This window comes from Papaver somniferum, chromosome 1, assembly GCF_003573695.1.
Source record: "Papaver somniferum cultivar HN1 chromosome 1, ASM357369v1, whole genome shotgun sequence".
Classification (NCBI taxonomy): domain Eukaryota; kingdom Viridiplantae; phylum Streptophyta; class Magnoliopsida; order Ranunculales; family Papaveraceae; genus Papaver; species Papaver somniferum.
The window spans coordinates 221,071,639-221,090,043 of NC_039358.1; the positions used below are offsets into that span (position 1 = coordinate 221,071,639).

Consider the following 18,405-nt stretch of genomic DNA (forward strand, 5'->3'; position numbering starts at 1 on the left):
GCCATGGATGAATCAAAATCATGTATAGGTTGAGAATCTCTGAATCCCGTTTTGAGACCATCTTTTTTTTTTCCGAAACGGAAACAAATTTTGATTATCGTCCTATCGTTAGAAGTGAAAGCTTGGGACTGGATTATTATGCATCTTTTCCACAACAACATTTTCAACTTGATTTAGCAAGACCCTATTAAGAATCAGCAACGAATGACGGATCAATACATATATTTACCAATTACATCTATCGATCAAAATATAATTAAAAGATATTCGCCAAAACTGGATTCACTGTTTAACCTAAAACAGGGATGAAGAGGAAATCTCCAATACTTGTAACTGTTTTCTTTTAGGTTTTGTACGCAGCCAAACAAGTAATAGATTTACTTTCATAGCCACATCATAGACTATTTGGACCGTTAGATGGATGAAATCCGACGGATAATGTGTTTTGTCAAAAGAGTTTGTCAAAACCATTTGGCACAGGATCCTTACCCTTACTTATCATGATCTTTAAGTTCCTTTCATGCAAATCCTTTCTTTTTTCTTTTTGAATTAGGGATATAGTGTTATCTAGAGAAAAATGAGCTTTTTATGCATGTTCTACAGGAGATCGATTAATTCTTGGCGTATGGATTATTTCAGTCTTAATCATTTTATCGGGTTAATGATATGCATGTTCTATACTTTACAAGAGATCTATTGAGATGGTGTTTACATCATTATTGGATCATTAATTTCTCATAATAACTATTTTATTAATTTTAAATCATAAATATCATATAGTTATCTTCGTAAATAAACTTTCATTAAATAATATAAATATTTTATTAATCTTTGATTATAAATATCTTCTTAAATGAACTTCTATTAAATATTTTATTAATCTTTCATTAAAAGTGTCTTCCAATTATCTTATTACTAAATATACATTCATCATTGAATATTTTATTGACGAGTCCTGTTATTAGGAGGGAAAGAACGGATACGAGGAGAGAAAGATTTTGACAAAATTCAGTCAATGTGCGGTCAAAGTCAGATACAATAAAAATAAGTAAATATTTAAAAAATGCCCATCCTACCCATGATAACCTCATCTGTTCTTAATCCTTGCGTTCTAAGGATCCGTCATAATCCTGGTTATTCCCCGTCCAAAAAACAGGAAAAACCCTAACCTTTAATAAAAATCTATTACTAGAACACAAAGCTGCTGGGTATTCTTTACTCAATTACCTTTGTTATTGACGCCATTCTGGCTTAGTTAGGACTTTCCTAGCTTTTACTTCTCTCTTTGCAGGCATTGATCTTCTATGTTGTACATACGGATAAATTAGATCCTAACACGAAAGAAATTCAAAACAAAGTAAAGGCAAAAAAATAGTTTTGTGCAGTTTTCCTAAACAACATTAAACAGCAAGAAGCATTGTTGAAGTTTTCGAGATTAAGCTATAGCTTAATTATGCGCCATCTCTTCAAGTAGTAAATAAAATACTACTTATTCGATTGTTACTGACCTTCCAGTTTTCAACACAGTACATAACAGTCTCGCTCGTTATTAAGGCGATCTAAAATATCACTTTCAACGTACGGGCTCTACATTCATGTTCTTGATCAGTTTCCAAACAAGATTATCTTCAGTTTTTTCTCGGAGAGGAAAATATTTTAAACCTAATGTCAAGGATATTTTAGATAATTTATCATTCTTTTTAGAAATTAATCCCTCCTTGGAAATTTTATTTCCCTCCTCATAATCCTTCCTTCCTCGGGTCCATTCTTTCTCTCCTAATAACAAGACTCCATTATAAATGTCTTACAATTATCTTAACAAATAGACTTTCATCATTATTGTTATTAAAGGGAGAACAAAACATGATTTGAGGAGAGAGAAAATCGTAGTAAACTCGCTAATTAGGTCCCATTCAATATATTTTTCTAATTCGGACCAAACTATTCTTAGAATCCACTAACCACACAAACGCACACCCCTTCCCAAATAAATCCATCATTGTCATTTCTTTAACTCTACCAACGACTCAATCAAAACCAAACATCCTGATTCACGATGTGTCATAGATTACTTAAACGATATTTCTAAATTTTGTTATTAGACATACAACACCTTTTGGTTACTTATATCGAAGGAAAACCAATTTGATAATTGAACACTTAATTTTTTTGATCACAATATCTTTATTACCTAAAGCTTTCAAAAGAAACCCAATAAAGGGAACAAATAACAGTATAAGAGTAGAAGGGTACGTTGGAATCCACTTTCTCCAAGGAAACTGATAGCTCAAATAAGGTTTCTGATTGAAATTTTTGCTGGAATTTTTTTGCTTGCTATCTTTATAGATGTCGTTGTTTGTATAACATTGGAGAATTCAAATATGTTTGATGTACCAATCACCTTTGATTATGTACTATCTTTCCTTGGGGAAAAAAATGGTTATATACTATCTGTTTATGCCATTTTAAACAATTTTGTTAATGACCTCTTTGTTTTTTTTTTACTGGATTTGATTCATAATATTTTCGTTTTAATTAGGATTTGATGTGGAGTTTAAGAAAGTAAAAAGGATGGTGAAACATTTCCATTTTATTCCGTTTGGTGGTGTCGACGGTGAAATCCTTGGGGTTTTAGTAGGGATAATTTGGTATATTCAAAGATAAAATATTAACTAGGTCTGATTTAGCGAGTCGATCACGATTTTTGTTCTTCTCGGTTCATTTTTCGCTCTCCCTTTAACAAAAATCAATATTTTATTAATGTTTTCTTATAATTTTTATGATTATATTAATAAATGCTTTCATTAAATAAATAATAAATTTGTGAATATTCATGTCAATCATGTGGTATTTGTGGGTGCTGGTCCATAGAGCCAGTGACGATAATATCATGAGGTAATTGTGATGGGGGTTCTGGTGGTGGTAATGCAGTTGGTCAGTGCAGTATTCAGGTAGTGGGTAATTTCTATTCTATGTTGTTAGCACACAAGTAAATTATGATGGAAGTTGTAGTTGATTTTCAGTTTTGAAAATAAGTTGGTTATAATACAAAAGAAACAATTGTGCAGGCTGACCGTAATTTTTCTTAAGAACAACCCGCGAAAAATTCAATGATGATTGGGTAATAGATCTACTGTTGGGATAGTAAAGTTTTCCAGTTGGTCCACTACATGTTTCATTTGGTGGGGTTTTCGGTTGTACTCACTACATGTTTCACTAGGTGGGGCCGGTTTTCAGTTGATCCCACTACATGTTTCACTAAGTCTAGGTGATTTCTTCAAGACAACTATTACAGTCAACCTAGCAATTCTCGGGAAAAAAACATAAATTTTTTTTGACAATATATATTAAGTCAACAAAAAAGTGACAAGCATTGAAATTGACATAATTTTTCTTTTACTTATTATGGATGGAGGCCGTGCCGTCACGGTAAGGGTGAAATTCTAGTTAGTCTCTAAGGCGAAGAATAAACTGGACATGGATGAAGCGTATTTATACACATAGGTAACTTCAAAAAATATGAATGTAAAAAGAACTACCGCAGTAAGAACATATACCGAAAATAAAGTGAAACGCATTAGCAAGAGAGAAAGGAAATATGAGCAAACTTTTCCATTTATAGTTTACTCCAACGTCTCAGGTTACTTGGTCTCCATATGCGCATTAGACTACAAAGGTTGGCTTGAAGTTGAAGGTCGGAGAGTTTGTAATTCGAATTTCTTCTCTACTTTTTATATGGGATATGATTGAAATGGATGCGCACCTATTAGTAATTATCTTTTCATGACTAAAACATATGTATAACTATGCACAAAACGTTAGTAACATCTATCATCCAACTATCATTTAACTACTCATATGGCATGCATGTAAATGGTAGTGTAACTGTTGTCAAGCGTTTAAGTAGTACTCTATTAAATGTAACAAAAACTACGTTGGCATTGATCCCAGAGCCTACTTTTTGCCCATCTTATCGGTTATTGTGAAAAAAGCTCCAATCCAGTGTTGAGGGTGATAAACCAGGACAAAAGTTTATGTTCTTGACTCACGTCACATGGTTATATTGGGAGACTACAGAAAAGAAAAACAAATTGTTTCATGCTGTGCCATAGATTGCAAATACATGTATACTTCACTGCGGTGGTCTCTCGCACCCTAGCTAGTTACGTAGATTAATAAGAACTTCATTGATCTAGCTAGTTGGTATATTTTCCCTAGACTTTGGACACCAATTCGGCTAAATATGAAAGTGCATGTGAATAGGGTGTAACAATAAGTTGAGTGTTTTTAAAAACCACCGAAGCTTAAACACATTCACTGTCTCGGTACTCTTTCCGTAAAACCAAGTAATCTAAGTAGAAATCTTCTCAATTTACCTCAAACCTACTACCACACTCAAATTAGCTCAATATCAGCATGATCATAGAATGAAATTGATAACTAAGCTCAATATCAGATTTTATCCTCTGTGCCATTGGTTTGAGGCTTTGGTCAAATTTTGTGCAGATGATCAAATCCGCGGCAACATTGCACAATGAAGAACATATAGATACGACTGGGGAATTCGTCGGCCACATACAACTGGAGATTTATCCAGCCTTCCTGAAAGGTTAGATGGACGACATGAAGTAATACCAGCAAGACTGCGTTAACACCAGGATTGCAGGTATTGATTTCATGCTACGGAGAAGGATAAATGACATGGATTTGAGGTGAAGATCGTATAACATTCAAGACAGATCGCGATATGATGCATAAGTGATGCGAAGCTAAGCCGATTTCTTTTTACATTTTAGGTATGGATGTCTTTTTACACAGATGGTGTAAGTGTGTTGTTGCAGCTTTATATATTGCTGGAAGGTCAGCATGCGTGCTATTTGCATTTACAATTTTCAATCTACAAAAACAATTGAATCCATTAATCCTTTTATTTGAGGTTCCAGGTCTCCAATTCGATTCGGCCCAAAAACCATTTTAAAAAAGCAAGAAAAAACAACTCATCCGGCCATTCCTCTTCTTTCTTTAAAAGTAGCGGTCTTTCACTCTCTCTCACTCTCTCCTGGTTAAAAATTCTTGTAAGTAGCAAATATACTTCGTTTTCTTTTCCCATGGAAGAAACGATACCAACAAAAAACTGAATTTCATTAGGGATTAAATCTGTAGATCACTTGTCATATGTTTTCTGGGAGGTATCTCCTCCAGAGACTTCTATTTCTCAACATTGTTTTCGTCATCAAAATCTGCCTTTTTCTCAATGGGAAGAAACTTTGATGACCCTTAAATTGTGTCTTCATTCTCATCATTAGCCACTTTTCCTACATCATCTCTGTAGTCCCTTTCAAATTCTGAATTATCTAACTAGGTCTAGAGGTAAAGTCAACAGGATACTCTAATGACATATTTTTACGCCCGTTTTTCAACATAAAGAAAGATGAGTTTTTTTTTTTTTTTTTGATGCTGTTGTATATTATGGATGATATATTAGGATGCGATCATCAATTCTTGGATTTTTATAAACACAGTTTGATTATTATGAATCAATTATTTTTCACTTTTATGGGTTAAACACAGTAACATGTGTGCAAGTTCTTTTCTAGTTACTTTTATTGGTTAAACACGGTAAGATGTGTGCAAGTTTTTTTTCTAGAAACTAATCAAATTATGATTTTTTAGTTGCTTGCACATGCAAATCTTTTTTTTTTTTTTTTAAAGAAAACAAGTTTAGTAATCATCATGAACTGCAAGTAGTTTACAATTATTGGATGGAAGCCTGACAACAAGCTGTGCTCCAATCCCTTTATTGAGAACCACACCTATCTTATGAAAGAGAAAATCCCCGATAAAGATATTCTCATCATGACTAGCCATATAGTTTCGCAACCTATTCAGGAACTCCTCGGTATCACTCCCCAACCCACCTAAGGTTGTGAAGGCAAGAACTCCAAACCCCAGCTTCTGACCCTTGCATTTCTCCAAATACTTGGCCCTCTTCTTCACCACCGCATTATCCATAGCCCGACCAAGATCAAAATTACATTCCCAAGCGCCAACAGCACGAAACTGCCTAGCACCAATTTTTTTTTTGAATCAGGCGTCTAGCGTTAATTATGTGTTTTAGATGAGTTTTTGATGTTCTTTGTAGTAGACATATATGTTAATGTTATAATCTATATGATATGATCATCATTTCTCAATTCTTGGCTTTTCACTATTACAAACTATTTTAGTTTCTACTTTGTTGTGTTAATCATATGTATGTTCTACAATTTACAGGAGATTAAGATGGCATTTGATAAAGGAATATTACCTCCAGGATACAAGTTTCTCCCAAGCGACAAGATATTAGTTGGAGATTATGTAGTTCGAAAAGTATAAAATACTCTTAAGGAACGTTGGTTCATCTTCGAGAAATATATACAAGTATGCACATGTTTCAGGAGATTCGGAGAAATATGGCTTATTTTTCCACTTAAAGAAAATATGAGCAAACTTTTCCATTTATAGTTTACTCCAACGTCTCAGGTTTGAGTACTTGATCTCCAAATGGGATGCTTGAACTATATACTATGAAGGACAGGAGGCTCTGAGGATCGGCGATAAAATCGGGTCAACTCAGTTCTCAAACCTCTCCGTGCTTCCATGGATTTCTGAATCTCTTCTGTATAATTTGTTCATTTTCTTTCCCCTTTCACTTATTCTTTCTTAGATTCGGTGTTTTTGTTCATGAATTTTTCTTTCAGTGTCTGTTTCTTTGATTCGTTTGTTTTCTAGGTCTTTTTTCTTTGTTCGAGCGATAACTTGTTTGTTTTGTTTAATTTTCCTGCTTCTTAGTTCTCCCCATTCCTTTCTTGTTTGTCTTGTTTTATTCCCCTTCTTATTCGTTCTCCCCTTCCTTTCTATTTTGATTTCCTTTTGATTCTTTTTTGGCGATTCAATTTTAGGTATTTTTAGGTCAATTTTAGGTCTTTGCTAAGATGAAAAATTTCATATTACCTAAATTGGTTACCCTCTATTGTTTGCTTTTCTGTCTCTGCAGGGAAAGCATATTTGGAGCTAATGCTCAGGTGAGGCCATCTCCGGTCACTAACTGCTCTCAGGGAAGTTTGGTTGTGCTATAGTGTTCTGGTTCTTTTCACTGTACGCAAAAGGAGTTCTCCTGGAAAGAAAGTAAAACATCTTATTTATTGGATGTAAACAAACATCTCAGGACAATTACAAATTATAATAATATGGAAGTAATCATAGATTTAAGTTTTTCTTGGGGAATACTTATAGATTTAAGTTCTTCTTGGGGAATACTTATATAACCAAAGATTGCAATAGCAGCATTCATCATGAAATGGTTTATACCTCCCAATACTTTGGTTTTAATGAGACTTCATTACAAGTGTCATATGTTTGCAGTGATGGAGTTTTTTTTATATCAAATTTAATTTAATCTCCGGTCATATCAACTCAAAAATGGTGAGAAGTAATTTACAAGTGGCAAATTTCATCAGTCACTACAATCATAAGATTGCATGCATCCAGAAAATATGTATTTGTAATCATTCTAATTCTCTGGCACCTTTTTTCTATAGCATACATGTGTCACTTAGTCTCAGAAATCTTAGCTATATATACTCAAAAATTGCTAACCTTAACACTCACAACAATCAGAACTTCCTTTGGTTATCAACTAGAAAGTTTACCAAAACCAACTACACAAGCTCTTTTCTTACAGTTCACAAAAAAAACTCATACTTTCTGTTATTTGCTAATTCCAATCAAAATGTCAGATGTTCCAACCAGGAATTACATTTCTCAACTCACTGATATCATAGAGAATGATGCTCAATCTCTCACAAGTTCTGTTAAGAAGTATGTGGAGTTTCTTAGGGATGCTGCTGTGAACATAGAAAACAAGAGATTTCCTAGAATCATTGCTAAAATCTTTAAGGAGATTAAGAAGGGGGAGGACCCTAGAGGTCTCAGAACTGGTGAAGTGGCTCATTATCTCAACACCTCTCTGTCTCCAATCGGGAGAATAATTGTTCGGAAGACTGGTGATCCAAAAGTATTTATCATTATATTCTAAAGTGCTGCTGATTATGCTGCTGCCATCTACTTCATACCAAATAGAGTGCAAGGTTATTTGTTCTCTATGAGAATGTGTAATAATGAAGCAAAAGTGGAAGAAGTAGACTTTTCAGCTCAAGACTATAGGATCAAATTCTTCTTAAGAGGTGATTTGTCTAGAAAAGGTTGTGTGGCTAAACAAGTGGCAGAGAAAGTGGGAAAAGTTCTTTCTTTGGTTGGTCCTCTGATAATCAAGGAGAATACCATGCTCATGTGGTTGCATATATCTCCCGAGGTAAAGCTCTGACTCATGATGTTAAAGTCATCATTATTGATCCAAATGATAGAGAAACAATGAAGGTTAAAATTTTCTTCATGGAGATTCCTCATGGCACTTTCTTCATATGATGGCATATTGATGATTCCCACCCTGAGAAAAAATGTAAGGCTAGGAGGGGAATTTATAACAGAAACTTTCCTAAGGTGTATGTCTAAAATGAAGAAGAAGAAAATGCAGAGAATGGAAATCAATCTTCTCAAGATAATAATGGCATGGAGGACTTAGAAAATGCTGCTGCTGGTATCAGAATATTTGACAGCCAAATTAATAGGGAAGACAATCAAAGAAGGGCTACAAAAAGGAGAAGAATTGATGAAGGTATTGTGTTCAATTTTGACAAGGAGAGGATGGCTGAAGTTGAAGTTATTGGTGACAAGAGAACTATGGAAATTGGGTCGGCAGGTGGGTCTGGAGTTAACCCTGAGGATGTCAACAATTCTAGCTTTGAAGACAGAATGAATGCAGAAATCAGAAGGTTGGAAAAAGGAAATCTCCAATAATTGAGAACTCTGGAATCAGTCAGAAAGAAATGAATCAGAAAAGAAGGAAGGATGAGTGGTTTAGACTTTTGAACCAATATCCTGTTCAAAGTACAAAAAGTGATGATTCTTGGGTCTTGGTAAAGAGGAAGGATGACAGTATTATGGTTGGTAGGGCTGTAGGAACTCAAAAACAGCCTGATATCATTACAAATGAAGAAGAAAATGCTCTTTACTGGAGTATCATTGAAGAAGAAGCCAACAATGCTGATAAAGTGACTGTGGAGACTATGGAAATGGCCAATCCTGTTGCTAGCTCTAACTACACTTTCCGTATGGAGCAAAATTTAATGCTTGAGGTAACCCATGACAACCTTTTCTCAAAAAATTATATATTTATATGCAAAAAATTATATATTTATATGCAAGTCTCATATTTTTAAAAGTCCTATATACTATTGTTTAAGCTGGAATGTTGAGTTTTTGAAATTTTATCTTTTTTTTATATGTTTCTACAATGGCATCTTGAACATAAAATACATAGTAGTGTCTGCTTTAAGTGTCTTAAAAAAGTCTATGTTAAGAAATTTTCTACTAGCATGATAATGTGCATATGCTTGTTTTTAGAATGCATGATGAATAGTTTTTTGCCATTTCACAAAAGAATGTTTTTTTCATATATGGTCATGGAAGACAGAGACTCTGGGTATGACTTCAAGGTGTTATCCTGGAATCTTCAGGGTATTAGGTCTATCCTAAAACAATATCACCTTCATCACCTTAATAAATCACATAACTTGGATATGATTTTTCTTTCGGAAACGAAAGTTAATACACATACTGTTGAAAAAGTCTTCAAAAGATTGAAAGTTAAAGATTGGTTTACTATGCCTTATATTGGAAGATCTGGAGGATTTGCCATTGCTTGGAACCAGGGAGTTCATGCTAAACTTATTGTTTTCAAAAACAATGTTTTCCATTTTCAAGTGATCAAAGATAACATGAATGTGTTTATTACTTTTATTTATGGAGCTTTAGATAACAATCTTAGAGATGACCAATGGAATTTTATTAAAAGCGTTAGCTCTGTAAATACCCCTTGGGCTATCATAGGTGATATGAATTTTATATTGCATAAAGATGGCAAAGAGGGAGGTAATAGTCCCTCTACTAGTAGTTTTGCTTACATGTTTCATTGTATCCAACATTTAAGATTGGTTGATCTTAATTTTACGGGTCTCCCCTTCACTTGGACTAATAAAAGAACAGGAAACCAGTATATTCAGGAGAGAATTGACAGAGTTTCAGTGAATCATAAATGGCTAGAATTGTTTGTGAAATCCAGTAATAAGCATCTTACTAGGATAGTGTCCGATCATTCCCCAATACTACTTGAGACTCTTCCACATCATGATAAATTGGATAGGACCTATAGATACATGAAGTGCTGGGTAGAATACAAAGATTATAAGAAGGTGTTGAAAAACTCTGTTCAGAAAACCAAGGAAAATAAAAGTAATCTGTTTAAGACATTAAGAAATTTAGAATATGACCTTAGAATTTGGAACAAAAAGGATTTTGGCAACATTTTTAAGAACATTTCTAACATCCTAGAGAACATAGAAGAGGAAAATAAGAAACCTTATAGTTTGGAGACAAAAAGCAAAATTGAGCAGTTACAGAATGAGCTAGCAAATTGGTATGAAATAGAAAATTTTTTTTGGGGCCAACATTTTAAAGAAAAATGGATAAATGAAAATGATAATAATACGAATTTCTTTCACCAATATGCTTCTGATAGAAATAGGTATAACATAATTCATACCCTTAGGGATAGCACAGGGTTGTGGATAGAAGGACAACAACAATTAAGTCAACTCCTCACAAATTATTTCAAGAATATTTCAAGCACTAGTAATAACAACATTGATCCTATATTCAATAACATATTAACCCCATTGATTGATGATAATGATAATGATAGGCTTCCTAATATCCCTGAGGACAATGAAATTAAAGATGCTTTATTTTTGATGAATGCTTGGAGGGCTCCAGGTCAAGATGGTTTCCCCTCTGGTTTTTACCAACAACATTGGGATTTACTTAAGGATGATATTATTAGCTGGGTCCAAAAAGTTTTTAAAGACAAAGGTTTTAATCAGAAAATCAATCACTCTTTCATCACGCTTATTCCAAAACTAAAATGCCTAAAAACCCTAGTGACTTTAGACCTATTAGCCTTAGCAATGCTTTTTATAATATAGTGACTAAAATCATAGCCAATAGGATTAGGCCCCTATTAGATAAGATTATTTCCCAGAACCAATCATCTTTTATCCCCAATAGACAGATAACAGATAATATTGTAGTTGCTCATGAAATCCTGCATACCATGAAAACCAGTAAGAGGAAGACTGGTCATATGGCTTTGAAACTTGATCTTTCCAAAGCTTTTGACAGGCTTGAATGGAACTTCATTACGTTTGTTTTCAAAAAAATTTGGTTTGTCAAATGATTTATGTGATTTTCTTTATAATTGTATCTCCACTGTTTCGTCGGCTGTGCTTGTTAATGGTTCTCCGGGTGAATTTTTTTTTCCTACTAGAGGAATTAGACAGGGTGACCCTATGTCACCCTACATCTTTATCATTTGCATGGAAGCTTTCTCTAAGCTTCTTTCTCATGCTGAAAGCACGGTCAAGGTTACTGGTATAAAAGTTAATAAAAATTGTCCCTCTGTTTCCCGTTTCTTTTTTGCGGATGAGTCCTTTTTATTTACCACTGCTTCTATTGTTCAGGCTATAAATCTTTTGGATACTCTTAGTATTTTTAGTGATTCATCTGGGAAGATTGTTAATTATCAGAAGTCTGGCATTTATTTTAGCAAGAAAATTGAAAACAAGCATTGCAAATTGTTAGCTAGAATTCTTAAGGTTGGTAGAATTACTAAAAATGACACTTACTTAGGTACACCCTTGTTCTTCAATAGGTCTAAGAGTTTCAATTATCAAAATTTCCTAGATCAAGTCTACAATAGAGTTCAGGGTTGGAAAGCCAAATTTCTGTCCCAAGCGGGAAGAACAATCCTGATTTGCTCAGTCACTAGTGCAATGCCTATGTACCAAATGATGTGTTTTCTCTTACCTAATAAAACTTTAGACAAACTGAATGCTCTTCAAAGGGAATTCTGGTGGCAAAAAAACAAAAACAATAGAGGTTTGCATCTTAAATCTTGGGATTTCATTTGTACTAGTAAAGCTAATGGAGGTTTAGGGATTAAAAGTTCTCATAAGTTTAATCTTGCTTTGCTCACCAGAGTTGCTTGGCGTCTTATTAAGAATCCTGATAAGTTGTGGTGTATCATCTTGAAAAATAAATATTTCCCAAAGTCTGAGCCTCTTAGTTACAAGAAGAAATCTGTTAAGTCTTGGGTCTGGACTATCATATGTAAGGGTCTTGATATTATTAAGGAAAATCACTGTTGGAGGAAATGGTAAAGATATAGAAGTTTGGTCTGATAAATGGCTCCCTCAAGGGGAAATTCCTAAACCGAAAAGTAATGATTTTATGCATCTAATCTCTAAAGTGTCTGATTTAATGGATGATGAAGGAAAATGGAATTCCCAACTCATTCATCGTGTGTTTGATAAAGACTCCAGGAAAAAGATTAGTATGCTTGATATTGTTTATGATGGCACTAAAAAAGATACCCTAATATGGATTGGTACAAAAGATGGATCTGTTTCTGTTAAGTCTGCTTATAATTTTCTGTGTGATAGAAATCATGTCAACACTCCTGTTGAATGGAAAAGAATTTGGAAACTCAATATAATGCCTAGAGTTAAAATCTTTTTGTGGAAAACTTTAAGTGAATGCTTGCCTGTTAGAGAGTTATTGGGAAGACATACTCCCATAGACCTTCATTGCCCCTTGTGTAATAATTATGTTATTGAAAGTGTTAACCATATTTTCACAAAATGTATTTTCTCTGAAGCTGTATGGAGAGGGCTATCTTTCTCTCATCATTTCTACTCTGCAGTTAATTTGTCTTACAAGGACTGGTTTCTTGTGTGGCTAAATGATAGGGATAATATAGATTTTTTTTGCTTATGTTCTCTGGTATATCTGGAAGTACAGATGTAGGGTGGTTGTTGAGAATGTTATCCCTAACCCGGAGGACTTAATTGATTTTATTAAGAAAGACAGTCCTCAATACCTTTAAAACATAATAATATGGTTTGTGATCAAAGGTTGAAGGTTGTTCCTGTTTGTGATATATCTCATCCTGCTTGTTTTCATAATGGTTGCGACAAAAATCAGGGAGTTTCTTCTTACATTTATTTCGATGCTGCTTTTCACAGTAAGGAAAAGAAATTTGCTTACGGGGTTGTTGAAGTTAATGACAGTGGGTGTATTATGGATTTTACAGGCGGAACAAGTTGGTGCACCGGCGCAGAAGAAGCTGAATCCAGAGCCTGCCGAGAAGCTACAAGATGGGATAGAGGGAGAGGAAATGAAAGATTAATCTTCCTCAATGATAACCAGAATGTGATAAACAGTATCAAGAAGAACAATTTTGCTGTAAATTGGACTTCAAAAGCTATCTTTATGCAAGCTTTAGAGTCCAACAATTTTCTTGCTTGTTCTTCCTTTGTTTATATTCGGAGGTCGTGTAATTTTCTAGCGGATAATTTAGCTAAATTCCTTAACAAACATGTGCATGTACATGTTGATTCTAGGCTGTGAGATAAGCCTAGAAAGGAAAAATGGTCTAGTGTCCTATGTAATGGAAACAATGTAATTCTCTTCTGCTAGTTTTATGAAATTTCCTTTTATCAAAAAAAAAAAAAAAGTACTTGATCTAGGGGTGTTCATGGTCGGTTTCTAGCCGAACCAAAACCGAAACCATTAGTGTCGGTTTCTAATTTTTGAAACCAAAACCGTGCCATTAACCAACGGTTTCGGTTTTAATTTTACCATCCGGTTTCGGTTTTAACCACTCGGTTACGGATAACCGATAAATATGTCAGTTTTAGGTAACTGACTGTTCAAAAAAAACAATTTACACAGAAACAAAAAATTCACAAAGAATTTTGCCTAATCCAGCAATAACATCAAAAAAGAATTTACATAATTTACATATATGATTCTACTAACAGTTTCTCAGATCAAACCTTAATTTCACTAACAGTTTTAATCATCCATCTGAGCTTCAAATTCAAAACCCTAAATTCCTAAATCATCAACAAAACCTATTCACATCATCAATTGAACAATAACCCCTTCATTAATTCAATCCCCTAATGTAATTCCTTCTTAATCACCCTTAATTGAATCTCGAAATCATTTCCAGAAACCCTAATTTCTTCACAGTTTCGGTACCTCTCAATTATTCTTCAAAAACAACACTACAACTTCAATCTAGCAACAGCCCTTTGATCTTCAACTGTTAACTTACCGATTTACAAATAAACTCAACATCAAACTCAAATCCTATTTTTTTGATTCCCCTTTTCTATGAGTTTAATTCAACTTCTCAAGTAAATACCACCACCATTAGTCGTTCCTTAGCCAAACACTTCTTTTCGGAATCTCGTAACCATAGATTTGGTTCTCAAATCCTCAGTAGAAGATTGACAGAGAAAGAAGAAGGAGAAGACAAAAATTAAACAGGAAAAAGAAGATGAGGCTGCTGCGGAGGAGAAGAAAGGAAAAGTGAGAAAAAAAATGAGATTTAGTTTTTAGGGTTTTTATTTTTATAGTTTTAACCAATGGTTAGGATTTAATATCTAAATCTACGGTGAAAAGCAGATAATCGGTTAACCATTGGTTATCGGTTCAGTTTCTCTATCATACCAAAACCAAACCATTAATCTCGGTTTTCATCTTTTCTAAATCAAAACCAACCATTAGTTAATGGCTCGGTTCGGTTTTTCCCTAATCGATTTGGTTTGGTTCGGTTTCTCGATTAACCAGTTACCATGAACAGCCCTAACTTGATCTCCAAATGCGCATTAGACTACAAAGGTTGTTTGAATGATTGGGAGATTGTAATTCACAAGTTTCTTCTCTACTTTTATATGGGATAATTAAAATGGAGGCACACTCAATTCTGATGCTCCACTAGTAATTATTTTTCCATGACTAAGACATATTAATTTATAACGATGCAGAAAATGTTAATAGCATCTATCATTCAAATATCATTCAACTATTTATATGACATGTAAACGGTAACGATAGTGTTACTGTTGTCGAGCATTTAAGTAGAACTTTATTAAATGTAACAGGAACTACTTTGGGCTTGATCCCATAGCCTACGTTTAGCCCCATCTTATCGGCTCCAATGGTGAGGCAAGACAAAAGTTTGACAATCCTAATTTTGTAAGCGGGTTTTTATAAGGGAAAATTAGGGGGAGATCCAGAAAAAATAATATTTTCATTGTCAGGCCCACAATTAATTTTAGGTATCGTGACAGCCATAATTATATGAAATTATTAAAAATGTATGCATGACGGATTATGCTTCCGCATGACAGGTTATGCATCAGGAGTATAATTGGTAACGCAACTTGGATATAACATATCTAAAAATCCGCGCCTTGGAATTTTACAAATTTTATATCGTTGGAAATCTTTTTAAGAGAGCTACGCAACGAGTACAAACAAGAATATCAAATTTTTGTTTTTCACGAAAAAATCGGAGGGGATCATCATTTTAGGCAAAATTTTCGAAAACTTGATACATAACTATTATGCAGCCACCAAAAAAGATGCATAACACATTCTGCAAACGCATAAGGAATTATGCAACCATTTTCTCCACTGCATAACAAATTATGCATTTGGATAACAAAGTTATGCATCTATAACAAGTTACGTAACCATTGTTTTGGTTGATTTTAGTGCGTACATAAAAAAGATTGATGCATAATGCAGTATGCATCCATATTTACGGATGCATATCAGGTTATGCATCTATTTTCTCGATGCATAAAAGATTGTGCAACAATTTTCTCGATGCATAATGCATTATGCAGTCATATTTTCGGATGCCTAACATGTTATATAGATATTATTGAAGGTGAATGACAAGTTATGCAACCTTATTTTTTGTTGGTTTCAATACTAAGAAAAAAGTAGCTGCATAACGTGTTATGCAACAGTTTTCTAGACTGCATAACAAGTTATGCAAAACAAAAGAAATCTGCAGAACGTGTTATGCAACCAATTTCGAGAATGCATAACAAGTTATGCAACAAATTTTATGGAAGCATAACCTGTTATGTATCATTAACCTACATCTGTCTCGAGTATCTTTACACACATATTTACCATCCAACATATTTTCCAAACTAAAGGAAACATAGTACCTAGCTGCAGGCTTCTCGATGATCAACACCATCACTTTCCTGTCAAGCACAGAAAAAAAACCTTGCTTGTGTTAATTTTGGTGAGAGTTTTTTACAGTCCCATCAGTTTGGTCTTCAAAGTTGGCTTTATAGATCAATCAACAACAACATTGGGATAAAACCCATCAACACTGACAGCTGGGGTGTTTAACAACACAAGATTCAAAGGAAGCTTAATTTCTTATTTAGTCTTCGTCTGCGATTGATCCATGCCATTAACACTCCCTAACAGCTTCCATTTCGATCCACGGAAAACAAGTTCAGCCAACACCAGACATACCATCAATATCGAACACACCATTGAGGCACCAACTTCTCATTTTCTGACCCTTAAAACTTCTTCTTTCCGGCACTGTATCGACCAGCTGAAGCTCGGTTTCTGTGCATAAGGGGGTTGTATCCGTACTGCTTTCTGAGCTCCTCCTTACAGCGTTCTTCACCTGCCAACACGAGATTCATCAAGCCTCCAAACCTTCGACCTCCTCTCTTTTCCCATCCAGCCAAAAATCAGAACTCCAGGCTTTTACATCTCGTCATCATTTCCGATTGTTTGCAGGACCAAACCAGCAGCTCTCCTTGTTTATCTCAATCTATGCATCTCAATAACACCTCCAGTTTCTTCATACATTCTCGATTTGAACCTTCATTCTTTCCTTCCGCTGCAGAACATCGTCATCTTCTCTATCAACTGAATCCAAATCAACCCATTCTTAACCACATCTGTTGCCTTCTTCCAATCCTTCACAAACCCATAAATCACATAACCTGTGATCTTCTTTCTTCTCTCAATTTGACAGCAGCACAAAACCCATCTCAATTCTATTATTCGACAACGATTTATCGTCTCTTGCTTTAACATGAGCAACCAAAACCCATTCTATCTCTGAAGTTCGAAATCCAACTGCTAGCCATCACATATTCATCTCTTTTCCGTCAAAATATCTTCTCGAACCCTAAATCACCCAATACCAATTCTCTTTTCCACATCCACTGTTGTTGTTTCCGTTGAATTTTGTGTCATATCTGGAACCGAAGTTCCCAGATCTAGAAAGCTAAAAATGAAAAAAAAAGCTCGTCAAATCACAAGAAAACTATGAGATATAAAAACCTTGAGATAATAAGTTCATGAAATCAAACCTTGAGAGATTCATCACAAACATCAACATCATCTTCTTCTTCTCCTAGAACTCAAACAAACACTACACCATCACCTTCGTCGCCAACTAATCAATTTAACAAGCTTCCTAAGAACAACTCACAAGATTTAACTCAATTCTATGAACTGAATTCGGCGGAGGAAGAACAGAAGAAGAAGAAGAAGAACGAAGAGAGAAGAAAGAAAAGAGAAAACAAAATTTTATAATTATGGGTTTGAGAATAATTTTTCCCCAATAAATGGGTGCGCGCCTTCAGTTTTCTATCCGTGGGTTTCTCAGTACAAAAATGTGTGAGAATGGGTCTCACTGTAGTTTTCACTTTTCATAATTAGTTAGGCCCATGGATTTCAATATCATAAATTCTAAACCTTAAACCTCAGCGAAATGTTAACAAAAAACAAGTGAAGACTTTTGTGAAACCAAAACCAGTTTTTGATTTGGATTGGTTACGTAGAATCCAAACTAGGTCATTTAAACTTGTTATGTTACTTAGTAAATTGTCTGAGTTGCTAGGTATTGTGATTGTATTGGTATTTGTTTCTTGGTTGGAATTCATGTAATTAATTGTCTGAAATGGTTAAAATTCTGATTGGGAACATGGTTTTCCTGTAACTTTGGGGCTAGGTATTGTGATTGTATTGGTATTTTTTGGTTGGTTGGAATTCATGGAAATCGGCTGGCCAGTCCTGCAATCAACCCCGATTTTACGTCAGATTATCATTATCAATATATACGAGGCTTGCCTAAAAAAAAAAAAAAAATCTTAATGACCAAAGGGTATTGGGGGCCACTTATTGTTAGGTTACCAACCAAAGTTATGTACGAATTTTAACGACTCAAAATAATCCCTTTCGTACCAAAAAAAACAAAAAAGAAAAAAAAAACTCTTGTTTAAGAGGTAAGTGTCTCGTGCTCGTAGTTTTTGATGAATTTCATATCGCCTCGTCTAGCTATCTCGC

General features: G+C 34.4%; 1 protein-coding gene across 1 annotated transcript; it reads left to right on the top strand.

Annotated features, from left to right (window-relative positions):
• The first annotated feature begins 8,927 nt into the window (after positions 1-8,927).
• LOC113360698 lies at positions 8,928-13,020 on the top strand. The gene is made up of 4 exons (XM_026604174.1): positions 8,928-9,236; positions 9,618-11,028; positions 11,338-12,232; positions 12,348-13,020. Exons 1-4 carry the CDS (start codon positions 8,928-8,930, stop codon positions 13,018-13,020), a joined length of 3,288 nt encoding a protein of 1,095 aa, XP_026459959.1.
• Positions 13,021-18,405: the final 5,385 nt, after the last annotated feature.

What these genes read in the sequence shown, in the direction of transcription:
- LOC113360698 (XM_026604174.1), top strand. Translation starts at nt 8,928, where the DNA reads ATGAATCAGAAAAGAAGGAAGGATGAGTGGTTTAGACTTTTGAACCAA. An exon ending in AGCAAAATTTAATGCTTGAG is followed by an intron (nt 9,237 to 9,617) that starts GTAACCCATGAC and finishes TGGAATCTTCAG; the next exon opens with GGTATTAGGTCTATCCTAAA. An exon ending in AAGAATCCTGATAAGTTGTG is followed by an intron (nt 12,233 to 12,347) that starts GTGTATCATCTT and finishes GATATTATTAAG; the next exon opens with GAAAATCACTGTTGGAGGAA.